The sequence below is a fragment of the Mandrillus leucophaeus genome, unplaced genomic scaffold, assembly GCF_000951045.1.
Source record: "Mandrillus leucophaeus isolate KB7577 unplaced genomic scaffold, Mleu.le_1.0 Scaffold353, whole genome shotgun sequence".
In the NCBI taxonomy this organism is placed as follows: domain Eukaryota; kingdom Metazoa; phylum Chordata; class Mammalia; order Primates; family Cercopithecidae; genus Mandrillus; species Mandrillus leucophaeus.
In genome coordinates this window covers 1,490,348-1,504,277 of record NW_012103732.1, presented here as the reverse complement: position 1 = coordinate 1,504,277, position 13,930 = coordinate 1,490,348, and the positions used below count along the sequence as shown (strand labels likewise).

Here is a 13,930-nt window from a genome sequence, read left to right as displayed (position 1 = left end):
AATCCACCCCTTGTTTAGCATATAATCAAGAAATAACTATAAGTATACTCAGCTGAGCAGCCTATGACACTGCTCTGCCTACGGAGTAGGCATTATTTTATTCCTTTATTTTCTTAATCAACTTGCTTTCACTTTATGGACTCCCTGAATTCCTCACTGGAGGTCCAAGAACTCTCTTTTGGAGTCAGGATTGGGACCCCTTTCTGGTAACAAATTGCCTTAGCTTCTTAAGGTCAATGACCAAGTCTTATGTATCTTGGGATCTCCCATGCCTACCCAGCACAGGCTTGGCTCACATATTCAGTAACGAAGGAAAAAATGAATACTTTCCCCCTTTCTGACACTTCCCAGTTGTCAGCAACTTTGGTGTCTTTTTCTGTTTCATTTTTGTATTAATATTTTTATATTGTCATAAAATATAGCAATATTTACCACGTTAATCATGTTCTAGTGTTTAGTTAATAATGTTCTAGTGTTCAGTCCTATAGTTCAGTATAGTATGAACTATAGATGCACATCATGCAACAGATATCTATAACTTTTTCTTCCTGCAAACCTGAAACACTATACCTGTTGAACAACGACCCCTTTTCCCCTCTCCCCAGCCCCTGGTAACCATTATTCTACTTTCTGTTTCTAAGAGTTTGACTACTTTAGATACCTCCTATAAATGGAATCGCTTTTTGTGATTTGCAACTGGCTGATTCCACTTAGCCCAAGGTCCTCAAGGTTCATCCATGTTGTAGTTTATGAAGGAATTTTCTGCTTTTTTAAAGGCTAATCGTCCATTACATGTGTATACCACATTTTCTCTATCCATTCATCCATTCTAGTGTCTTTGTTTTTGACTTATGGGTTTCTGGAAGAGACTGATGAGAAAATATATTTTCCATTAACCCAAGAGAAAAAGTGATCCTGAATGCTGGAATTTTTAAGGATGGTTTAGGTTCTAGAGACTAAAAGAGAAATCATAGAAAATGCAAAGGGAAATTAGATTTAAAAAAAATTAGTGACCACATAAAGAATGTCTCCTATTATATCTTCTCTGAGCACGAGAAACTACTAAACTACTTTCAACCGAGCAATAAGGGCCCATAATAAAAAGCTGTTACCCTAGTTTTTTACTACCCTACTCAATACCCCCTCTTTTATACCCTCAAAATAGCTCAGTTGAGAAAAGAAACAGTCCAATTTTACAGAAGGGAAAAATAAATAGATAAAAGGATAAGCAAGAACTCTTTTTAACACGGAGTAAGGTACTGGTTAGAATTTTAATACTGTATGGAGGAGTCTAACCCCAGAGTAATCCCTGGCCCATTTTGGTGTTAGTAAGTGGATCCCAGTGTTCGTTTGTATTGAGGTAGTTTGAAGCACGCTAGGGATATTCATAGCCTTTACTTCAGTGCATTATTATGAAAGAATCTAAAGTATCTTTGCATTTACATGATTATGTTTTCAGTTGGTCTGCGGAGCTATTATTAAATATGTGTCCATAATGTGTACAGAAAAATCTCCAAGTAAACTAGCATTTAACTCACCAACACACTAAACCCCCATACATAACTTCCTTTAAAAACGATCACACTAAAAATCCCAGCATTTAAAATCCTGAAGTTTTCGCTAAAATACGCTAAATATAGCTCGAAATAGTAAATAATCCCCCCAAGGCGACATTAGCAAATTAATTGGTGTGCGAACAAAGAACCCTTTCTGCAGCGGCATGAATGTTGCCTTTATTTTTTCTCACAAGTATGATTTTAGAAAACAGCTGTAGCGCATGTTGACAAATGGCAAAGCGGCAGTCGTGGTAAAGCACTTTCGGTCAAAGCCAAGAGGGGGGGAAATCGGGTTGCTGGGGCGGCACTCGTGCTGGAATCCCTAGCTTCCCTAACCTCCTTTTTCCAGTCCGGAGCGAGCGGGGGCCCCATCGCCCCACCCCCCTTTCCTGGCTCTGGTTACGGCCTTGCGAGTTGAACAAACTTGCTGCAGGCGGATTGGCGGTCGGGAGCTCTCGGGCTGGGGCGTTGTATTTATTAATTTATATTCCGCGGCGCCCCGCGCGGGCCACTCCTTTGTGTCCGGCCGCCGCCGCGGGAGCTCCAGGGCCTCGGCAGGGAGCGCGTTCCCTGTGTCCGCCCGACCCCCGGGGCCGGCACGTGCTGCGCCCGGTCCGCCGAGGGGGCGGAGGCCCCGATCTCCCTGACCCCCCTTCTCTGCCTAGAGGAGGAGGAGGAGCAGCGGCAGCAGCAGCAGGAGGCGATAGCTGCCAGCCGAGGAGGCGCGGCAGAGAGGGGACTGCGGTCAGCTGCGTCCACTCGGGGCTGCGCGGCGGTCCCGCGCCCGGCGATGTTCCCGGGCAGTCTCTGAGTAGCAGCAGCTTGCCCCCCGCCCGCTAGCCCGCCCTGGTGTCCGGCTCACTCGCTGGCTGGCGCGGCCCCGGCCCCGCTCTGCGTCGGCCCCGCCGCGGTGGAGGCGCGCGAGAGGGACGCGGCCGGGGATGAGCGGATTGCGGGTGAACTCGCCGCCCGGGGGCCCCGCGAGGCCGTAAGCCGCTGCTTTTCTCCGAGTCGCCGCCCTGCCCTTGGATTTGAGATCATGTACGTACGCGCCGCCGTCCTGCCATTGTCTCTCTCCAGCGCGTGCCGTGCGCCCCAGGGACGGGGGCTGGTACCCATCCTAGCCGCGCGCTGTCCCCTGCACTTCCTGTTCCGAGGAGAGACCCGCGCGCTGACCGTGCTTCCCTTCTCCCCTCGCCCCCTCTCTGTCCGTGCAGGTCCATCCACATCGTGGCGCTGGGGAATGAGGGGGACGCGTTCCACCAGGACAACCGGCCGTCGGGGCTCATCCGCACTTACCTGGGGAGAAGCCCTCTGGTCTCGGGGGATGAGAGCAGCTTGTTGCTGAACGCGGCCAGCACGGTCGCGCGTCCAGTGTTCACCGAGTATCAGGCCAGTGCGTTTGGGAATGTCAAGCTGGTGGTCCACGACTGTCCCGTCTGGGTAAGGAACAGCAGCTGCTCCACGCCAAGGCTGAAGAAGCTTTTCTTTCCTTTTTTGCCCCCTCCCCCTTCTGCACACTTCCGTGAGTGTGGAGTGTCCGCGTTACATGGGTCAAATTTTTAAACATTTTTGAGAAAATATTCGGTCCTTTGTTTCACTGGGCAGGGCACAGCCCCGTCAGAGAAGACTCTTAGGAAGATAGAAGGCCCCAGTGGGAATGTGGAGCACTTACTGGTACACTTCACGACTGTGGGTTGTCCCTTGGTAGGCAGCTGACAGTTGAATGTGCCAACTCCAAGGGACGGGGTCACTAAGTTTCACCAGCAGAAAGCAGTGTTTTTTTATGCCTGCCCTATGGGTGATAGTGTAATATTGGTGTTCTAAAAATACAGCCTTCTCAAAGCTCAACACAGGCAAAAATACTTTTCACTGGGACAGTTCAGAAATAGTTCCTCTGGAAAGCGGAGGAAAAGACAGGGACTGGGAGTTAATTTTAAATGACTCATTTATAGCACTATTAATTGATCTCTGAAAACTTTTAATTTTAATAATGCAAATACTCTTTATATATTAGCCATTTGTCTTAGTGACTCATAAATCAGAAATAGTATTACTAATGTTGCTTGGAAAACTTAAAAAATTAAAATTTGTAATAATTGAACAAAATTGTAGTGAAGTGGATAAATTGTAGCCCGATTCTTGAGTGTTTGATTAAGGGAGAAAGGAATTTACTTTCTGACACATGTAAGTATTTTCAGTATACAATAACATCATGTTTGAATGTTTTCCTTTAGTCTTATTTGAAAATCTCTGATTCTTTACTGATATTGGAGTTACGTATGTTTCAGCTAAGTTTACATTTAATAACAAGAAAGTTTAGTGCCTGAAAAAATACGAATTGTCATTGTGTGAGATTTCACATTTAAACAGCAATTTTAAAAACTGAATCAGGGCTATAGGAAACTATCATGCCTTTCTAAAAAATGTGTAGAGTGTACTTGGAAAAATTTTTTATGCAAAATTCCATGTAACAGAAAGAAAAGATCACTTGCTTGTGTAAGTTTTCAGTTAAAGAAGAAAGTAATGTTAATTTGGTAAAATAAACAGGCCTTTTCAATTAAGAGATGCTATTAAACCCCTAGTTATGACAGTGATGACGCTGTTCATAAGAAGTATGATGGAGAGCTTACTGACCAGAGTCTATGCAGGCAAATGAAACACTTCTTTTACTTGAAATCTTTCATCGTGAAAGATCTTACAGCCTAAAAACATAACGGTTCAACATGCAGTTGAACAAATGTTTGGTGAATAGAGTAAACGTAGGGAAAATAAAATTAGCTACATTAGAATGTTAGGATTGCTTTCTCTATATTTAATTTGAGCTGTTAACACTTTCCTGTTTATATTGTTAATTTTGCAAACAGCAATGCTTGTGATCCCATACACTTTGTCTAGTAAAATGAAATCTTCCAAATGGAGAAAATAGGCCTCTATAGTACGGATTTTTCCCATATGCTGGTTGTTATGGTTTATTTTGCTAATCACTTTTTGTTTGGTTAGACTCTGGCCCTATTTAAGGCACCAAGGTTTGTAACCCGGTACAATTTGCTGGGTTATAATGATCTTCAGATATGAGATTCCATTTCTAGAATTGCTCTTTATAAGGTGCTTTTCTTCACTTGGTGGTAAGTAAAGCCCATCAGAGATACTAAAGCTGATTGCATTAATCAACTGTTATTTGACATATTACGGAATCAGAATATTACATATAGCAGAGCAGATAAAGCACAGCCTTTGATATCAAAAGGATCTGATTTCAGATTCTCACATTGCCATTTCAGGTCTGCGTGTCCTTGTTAAATCACTTACCTTCTTAGCCTTATTTTCCCTATCTATAAAATAATCTGCCTCCTAGAGCTGTGCTGAGAAGTGAATGAGAAACTAGCACGCATCACGTTCTAAGTATAGAGGCTGACATTTAGTAGCTGCTCTATAAGTGGTAGCTAATATAAAAATAAAATGTTTGTTATAACTTTAGTATAGTTATGTATCACTTGTATTAATACTAAGCAAAAGTAAGATTTTCGCAGGTCATTCAGGATGTATACAACTACAGTACCAGTACACTGGGGCAGCGATGTTCATTCTTCATACATGCAGCCCCACATTCAAGTAAAATAAAATAGTTTCACTGTAGAAATTCAGATTTTTTTTAAAAGATGAGTTCAATTCTCCAAATGTGGCTCCAAGCCTTGTGTTGCATAACCCCCTAGAGGAAATCCTGGAACTGATTTACAAGTGGTAGGAGAATTTGATTTCCTTCATAATTCTAGAAATCTTTGGAGTGTTTTCTCTTTGACATAGTTTGAGAAGAGATGTGTTGTTGTTGCCTTGAAGTTTAAATGAGATATCTGTGTTTCTCTTCCCTGGTTTTCTTCTGTGGATCCTTAGCCTTACCCTGGATCCTTGCCTTAAATACTTGGAACTTTTAAAACAAATGTGCTGCAGATTCATTAGACGTAGCACATTATCTAGTGTGTCTTTCTCTCTTTCCCATCCGTTTTTTTGGTGTGGTACGTTATTATTTCATTTCACGTTTCTATATCTTTTGCTATTTGTTAAAAATATTCCACAAAAAGCAGTGAGGTAGTTTGATAGATTTACAGTTTTCTTTGCAGGGTTTGAAGCTCTGCTTTGGATTACAAATAAAAGTATTTATAGTCTTCACATCCTCAATCCCACAGAGTTAAAGATGCCCAGACCCATTTTTTCATAATGTTTTCCCTTAAAGGTCCTCCTCTTCCCCGGATACTTCTCCAGTAACTCTGGAATTTTGAACTATTTGGAATTCGAAAAGCAGCTACTTTTGATTTATTCTCTCAGAGTTAAATGACTGCTTAATATTGGCCCCATTTTTGTTTAGCTTTTTATCTCGCTTGTCTTCCTTGTTATACTAATGCACTCTGATATACTTGTATACTTTGAACTTGAATGCTATAACAGATGCATTTGGAACTGAATAGGCTGTGTGGTTTGGGATTTGGCAGTTTGAGAGTTCTGCTGGGAAGCTTTCCCATTTTCTTGCACTGTGTCCCTCTTCCCTTCTTCCCCCTTGCACCCTCTACCAAGTTCAAGCCTTGCCTTTGTTGTTTATAGTCCATAGTTTGCCTTTTTTTTTTTTTTTTGGTTCTTTTACCTTCCTTCAAAGATACTGTACGCATCTCAGTTTTGATAGGGTATTCATGACAAAAAATTCTGCAGTTCTTGTTACTCTGAGTGTACTTGTGGGAAATGAGTGGCTGGGAGGGTATGGGGAACTGGGGGAGGCACTGATGAGAAGAAGCTTTCTCTGCAGAAGGGCATTGCTGTGTGATACTCCTCCAGAATGTTCCATTGTAGGATAAAAGCTCTGTCACGTAGACCTTGGTTGGCTGATTCAAACACTGTTAACCCTGTTTTAGATTCATTATTTCAAAGTTTGAACTTTCTTAGCTCAACAGATTTTGAACCCGTTCATCACACCTAGCTATTTTCTTAATCTAGCTTTATTACATCCTAGAAATATGTACCAAAGGCCACATAAAAGGACAAATGATTAATAGTTAACTAGAATGTGAGAAGGAAACTACTTGTACTTATTTGGTAGTGGAATTAAGATACCTAAAGATATTTTCCTTACATCACTATTCATACAAAAACTTTGAAAAATTATATTTAAAATATCAACCCAGGCCAGGCATGGTGGCTCATGCCTGTAATCCTACCACTTTGGGAGATCGAAGTGGGCAGATTGCCTGAGCTCAGAAGTTCAAGACCAGCCTGAGCATCATGGTTGAAACCCCATCTCTGCTAAAGTACAAAAAATTAGCTGGAATGGTGGTGCACACCTGTAGTCCCAGCTACTCGGGAGGCTGAGGCACAGGAATTGCTTGAACCTGGGAGGCGGAGGCTTCAGTGAGCCAAGATCATGTCACTGAACTCCATCCTGGGTGACAGAGTGTAAGACCCTGTCTCCAAGAAAAAAAAAAAAAATCAAAACATTATATTTTTAAGGAATAGTGTTTGTCATAAATTAGTTATGGCCCCAGTTCTAAATAAATATAAATGTTATAGCTGTAGCACAAAAGTAAATATTTCAGAACTAGAAGGGTTTATCCTGAATTTTTAGTTTATGTAAGCAAAATACATGAATTGAAAATACATTCCTTACCATATTAACACCTTATAGTACACAGTATTTCTATTTTTATAAAGGAATTTCTCCCTCACCCCACATTCATACACTATATATACAGTACTGTCCAAAGGATGGATGAAGTTGAAAAGTATACATGAATTTTGAAAATATGAATAAAGTATATGGAACTTCACAGAATTTAAAATGTATTGCAGTTCAAAACACTGAAAATCCTGCAGTGTCTAACTGGGTCACAGGAAAACCTTTGAGGCTTCGTTACTCATACTGTTGCTCTTCCATCTAATGCCATAATGTTACACTTTTGAATTTATGAGGTGATAAAAATATAGTGTAATTTTAAAACAAAAGGCTTATTTTTAAGTGCAAATAGTGAAAGAGGTTGCTTATTTCATCTGACTCAAGAATTCTCAGGTTCTCCTGTTTAACCATTACATAATTGTCGAGGCTACATGAGTAAGTAAACATTTTCAAAAAGAGGGTTGGCAGACTGCAACACTTTTAATTTTATGTAGTTACTTATTTTAAAATAATTTTTTATGAATTCCAAAAATTAATGTCATAAATTATTTCAGCATTGATTGGAAGATAAGTAGACTAAAGATTTCTGTTTGCATTTTGGTTTAGGACATATTTGACAGTGATTGGTACACTTCTCGAAATCTAATTGGGGGCGCTGACATCATTGTGATCAAATACAACGTTAATGACAAGTTTTCATTCCATGAAGTAAAGGATAATTATATTCCAGTGATAAAAAGAGCATTAAATTCAGTTCCAGTAATTATTGCTGCTGTTGGTACCAGACAAAATGGTAAGTATTTAATATTCTCTTTTATAATGAGCATGCAAATATTGTATATTTTAAATAGTGCTAACTTTATTAATGAATAATAGGGTTTGTTTTTGAAAACCAGAGTGACTTTGGTTCAATGCCAGCTGCTATCACCTCATCATTTGATACAATAAAAAGGCAACAAAGGAGAGGATTATGAACTTCTGCTGTGATTCCACTGGGTGCAAATCCGTCTTCTAAATGGCTCTTCTACAGTAGTGATGGAAGTCAGCAGTTGTGTTATTTTGACATGAGAGGTATTAGGCTGATGCTGAGCCCTAGAAAACTCTTTTTGATGATCTGAAGGTCTACCCAATTGGGAAGAATAGATTGTTCACATGAAAATGTGGACTTGGGAGCAGGATTTTTAGGTAGATAATAATGAGTGAGCTGGAAACAATGATAGTGCTGCCTAAAAGAAAGGATTGCTTATTCCATGACTGGTAGATTCACTGGGTTTGGGCTGCTTCAGCCATTACTGCTGTGCATATTATTGTCAGATACCTTTGGGCCAACTCAGGATTCAGTTTGATTTGGTGGTATTTTACAGATCTTCTTAGTGGAATTTCCTTAGTAAAGCTATTTTAAAATTTTTACTTTTACACATTATTCTAAAAACTTTGAAATTGAGATATTGCAAAGTGAAGGACATAAAATTTGGTCATCTTAGAGTGCAGCTAAATGCATTTTTACCTATGTATACAGCCACGCAACCCACACAGATCAAGGCATGGAACATTTGCAGCACTTGAGAAGGCTCCCTCATGCTCTTCCCAGTTAATACCTCTCCTCCTCAGAGGTAACTGCTATTCTGACTTCTGACAACATAGATTAGTTTTACCTATTTCTGAACTTGAGACCAATGAAATTATACAGTATGTGGTGGTGTCTTAGTTCAGGCTAATTTCAGTTGGCGTAATACTTTTGAGATTTGTCCATGTCGTGTTTATCTGTAGTTCGTTCTTTTTATTACTGTATATTATTCCATTGTATGAATATGCCATAATGTATCCATTCTTTTGAGGATGCTTAGGTGGTTACCCAGAGGGCGGGTATCTATTTAGCATTAGCAGATACAAATAAGGCAGGCATGACCCACCCATGACCCCATATCCTCTCTAGTTCCTTATCTTTCTTTTTATTTCTGGTCATGATTCATAAAAGAGGTATCCACACTTCCTGAGTCCATTTCCTATTCATTCTTCAGTCCACTACAGTCTGACTCTGACTTTCACAAGTGCACCAAGTTTGTTCTCACTCAGGGTCTCCAGTTGCTGTGGTCTGAATGTGTTCCCCCAAGTTCATGTGATGGACACAGTGTTGGGCAGTGGGACTTTAGGAGGTAATTAGGGCAAGAGAACTCTGCCCTCGTAAATGGATTGATGCTATTATCTCTAGAGTGGGTTAATTATCACGGGAGTGGGCTCCTGATAAAAGGATGAGTTTGGCCCCCTTCTGCCCTCTGTCTTGTGAGCTCTCTTGGACTTCTGCCTTCCACCATGGGACGTTGCTGCAGGAAGGCCTCACCAGATGCTGGCACCTTGATATTGGACATCTCAGCCTCCAGAACTGTGAGAAATAAATTTTTTTTCTTTAGAAATTACCCAGTCTGTGGTGTTCCATTTTAGCAGCACAAAATGAACTAAGACACCATTTATATCCTTGTTAGCCAAATTTAATACACTTTAATAACAATTATCTCTTACTGAAGAGATAAGAGATAATAATAGTTATCTCTTATTGAAATTATTGAAACATACTTCTCCCTCCATTTAATAAAGCTACTGTTTCTTTCCTGGTTCTTCTAACTCTCTGTCTCCTTTACCTTTCTCCCATCTCCCACACACACAGCGGCACCAACATATCGTGGAATTGCTTCTCAGGGTTCCATCCTTTGACCTCACCTGTTCTTACTCTTCAACCAAACCATTAACCTGCTAATCTGTTACCCTGGCTTCTCCTGTATAAACACTGATGACTGTTCAGTCTGTCTCTCTGGCTTTAGTCTCACTCCTGACACATATCTCCATAGACATCATCTTCCTCTGGCCAAATTCCCTGTCTTAGTGAATGATGCCAATCCTATCCATTCACCCAAACAAGAATCATCCTAGACGCAGCCCAATTCCCCATATCCAGTTGATTAAGAAGCCCTTTTGCTTTTATATTTTAAATAAATCTCAAACTCATTATTTTCTCTTCATCTCCATTGGATTTCATATTTTGGTCATTTAATTATTTGTCATGGTGGCCTTCTTTTTGGTCTCTCTAAGGGATGGTTTCAGATTTTGTAGGGCCTCAAACTTATACAATTTGGGAGGTCCTTTGTAAGGAAAAAAACCCACAAAATAACAGATACATACATGTACAAAAGTAAATATTTAGAATGATAAGTGAAAGCACAGCAAATTACAACTAAAAAAGCTGTTAAATACTATAAACATTTTTACATACATATATATATATTTGAGATAGGGTCTCGCTCTGTTGCCCAGGCTGGAGTGCAGTGGCGTGATCGTAGCTCACTGCAGCCTCGACCTCCTGGGCTCGAATGATCCCCTCACCTCAGCCTCCTGAGTAGCAGGGACTATAGGCACATGCCACCACACCTGGCCGATTGTTTTGCAGAGACAGAATTCTGCCATGTTGCTCAGGCTAGTCTCCATCTCCTAGGCTCAAGCCATCTGCCCCCTTCAGCCTCCCAAATTGCTGGGGTTACAGGCATGAGCCATCACATCTGGCAACACATCTTTTTAACAGCCTGATACTTCAACTTTTTTTATATTTTTTGGGTGACCATAGTCTTTGGTCATCTCTTCATATGATAACCACTGATAGGTTATGGCTGTGTCCCCACACAAATCTCACACTGAATTGTCATAATCCCTATATGTCATGGGAGGGACCTGGTGGGAGGTAGTTGAATCATGGGAGCAGCTTTTTCCCGTGCTGTTCTTGTGATAGTTAATAAGTCTTGTGAGATCTGATGGTTTTATAAAAGGGCAGTTCTGCTCATGCTCTTTTGCCTGCTGCCATGTAAGATGTGATTTTGCCCCTCCTTCACTTTCCACCATGATCGTGAGACCTCCCCAGCCATATGGATCTATGAGTCCGTTAAACCTCTTTTTCTTTATAAATTACCCAGTCTCTGGTATGTCTTTACTAGCAGCATGAGAACGGACTAATACAACCACTTTGTGATATTTTCTATAGAGAGAAGAGAATGATAATCAGTTTTTCTTTCTGCATGTTTCTTCTCTTTCCACATCTTTCTGGTCCTGGGCACCAGAGTTTGTGTTGTATTCCTATTTCAGCTCAGGATTCTTGTCGTAACACCAAATAAGTGTGCACTGTGGGTGGCAGAAGCATTTCTGAAAGTCATACGTGTATTAGGATAGTTATCACTCAACTATACATGGACGCGACTATAAACCACAAACAGCTAACTAAGCCTAAAGTTAAATTCCCCTTAGCAGCATCCCCAAAATGCCCAAAGTTACTCCAGAGCTGCCTGATACAAGATGAAGTGATTTGGAGTGGAGACAGTAGTCTTGACTAAATATCTTATTTTGCAAATCTTACAAAAGAATATGACCATGTGAAGATATATTGCTTAGGTTCTTCCTGGGGCTTGGAAAGGATCCATAAGAAAAGAGCCTTGAAGCTTGAGCTTCATCAGTTTCATGGTAAATTGGCCTCTGGTGTGCTATTCCTGGTTTGTCTCTTTCTGAAATAAATTCTCTCAGAATAGTCATCCTAGAATACAAGTCAGATCATGGCACTCAGTGCTTTGAATTCTTTAGGAACTTTCTTCTTTGCCTCTTATTTTGCAAAATTTCAAACCTAAGAAAGTTGACACGAATGAGACATTGAACCCTAGATTTTATAAGCAAGCACGCACACACACACACACACACACTATTTTTGGCTGAACTATTTGAGAGTAAATTGTAAACATTATGAGATTTCTTTATTCCTATTTACTTTAGCATGTATTATCTCATCATCAATCAAGAAATCTAACATACTATTATATTTTTACTATTATTTAAGATATAATCCATATTTACATTTCCCCAGTTGTTTGTTTATAATGTGCGTTAGAGCTGGGGTTTATTGTTGTTGTTTAACCAATCCAGGATGCAGTTAAAAATTACACATTGCATTTAGTTGTTATATGTCTCTATTCTCTTTTTTTTCTTTTTTTTTTTTGAGACGGAGTCTTGCTCTGTCGCCCAGGCTGGAGTGCAGTGGCCGGATCTCAGCTCACTGCAAGCTCCGCCTCCCGGGTTCACGCCATTCTCCTGCCTCAGCCTCCCGAGTGACTGGGACTACAGGCACCCGCCACTACGCCTGGCTAGTTTTTTGTATTTTTTAGTAGAGACGGGGTTTCCCAGGATGGTCTCGATCTCCTGACCTCGTGAGCCACCCGTCTCGGCCTCCCAAAGTGCTGGGATTACAGGCTTGAGCCACCGCGCCCGGCCTATTCTCTTTTTTTTCTTTCTTTCTTTCTTTTTTTTTAGAGACAAGATCTTGCTGTGTTGCCTAGGCTGGTCTGGAACTCCAGCTTAAGCAGTTCACCTGCCGCAGACTGCCAAGTAGCTAAGATTATCGGCATGCATTACCACATCTGCCTTCTAATCTCTTTTAATCTGGAGCAGTACTCCCAATGGTTTTTGAGGGGGAGGGACCGTGTCTTTTGTAAGGTTAACATTTTTAATGAACCCAGGCCCTTTAGTTTCATAATTCCTTCATTTATGATAAATGTGCTTGGAAAATAGTGATGTTTCTATCATTCCTCCTACACTTATTAGTTGATACTCTTCTGTAAATGGAGCTTTCCTTTTTCTGTGCTCCCAGATTTTTCTCTTAGAATTATCATGATTCACGGATTTGTATATTAAATTCAGTATTTTGTAATCTGTTCTGATTATTCTTTTGGATGCTCGCATTGTTCCATATTTGCCTAGAGGTAATCATTTCAAGCTACCTCTAATCAGTTTTTAGCCCCTTCCTTATTTTCTGCCACAATATATTCCAGGCTCAGACTTCGCCTGTCCCAGTCCTAGAATCAGCCATTTCTTTAGGGAATTCTGGTTCCTTCTAGGGGGCAATGATATTTAGAAACCAAGGTCTGGACTCTTAGATGCTCATGACTTTAGGTGTCTTTACTTCTAAGCCCTTTAATTGGCTAGAGCCAGAGATTATACCTTTTCTTTAAATTATGAGCACCGATACCCTTATTTCAGTCCAGTATTTGTATCTCATTTCAATGACTTTTGCTTATAAAATCATTACCTAAAATGCAAGATCCTTCATGATGTAGCCTCTGACTGTTTCTAGAATCTTGCAAGGCACAATTCCCTGTCTTATGTAACAGTCACACTGAACTGCTTGAAAAACTTTATGTTTTTATTTAGGTCTGGGAAAGTCTTAACTTTGTGACTTCAGATATTACCATCCCTCCATTTTCTCTTTTCTCTTCTTTTGGGACTCTTGTTAGACTAATGTTGAAACTTCTGGATCTCTTCTCTGATTCTTTTATCTTTCTTTTATATTTCTTATTGCTTTATTTCTTTGTGTTGCATTATGGTAGATTTCCTTGGCCTTTTCTTCTGGTTCACACATTAATTCTGCTGGGTCTGTTCTGCTATTCTGCCTTATTACATTTTTTGTTTCAAAAGCTTTTCATACAAGATCTGTAATGGCTGTTTTCATAATTTCTTGTTCCAGTCTTAAGGATGCAAACTTTTGCTTAAAAAAACTCTCAGGGTAATTAATGATACTTAATAATTTGATTTTGATTTGTCTATTAAGTTTGGTTTTAAGACGGCATTATAAGTCATTCTACTTGATGAGATTTTATTTTATGGTATGGATGCTTCTTAAACATTGGGTAAT

General features: G+C 40.2%; 1 protein-coding gene across 2 annotated transcripts in view; it reads left to right on the top strand.

Annotated features, from left to right (window-relative positions):
- RHOBTB3 (Rho-related BTB domain containing 3) overlaps positions 1-13,930 on the top strand; it is a 94,905-nt gene that overhangs the window by 22,883 nt on the left and 58,092 nt on the right. Inside the window, exons 1-3 of one of the 2 annotated variants that reach the window (XM_011989434.1) lie at positions 1,951-2,597; positions 2,774-2,999; positions 7,822-8,008. In XM_011989434.1, coding sequence (XP_011844824.1) covers positions 2,596-2,597; positions 2,774-2,999; positions 7,822-8,008 — 415 coding nt within the window. In that variant the 5' untranslated portion in view covers positions 1,951-2,595. Of the gene's footprint in view, positions 1-1,950; positions 2,598-2,773; positions 3,000-7,821; positions 8,009-13,930 lie in introns of those variants that run through there. The other variant, XM_011989433.1, reaches the window with a different exon arrangement.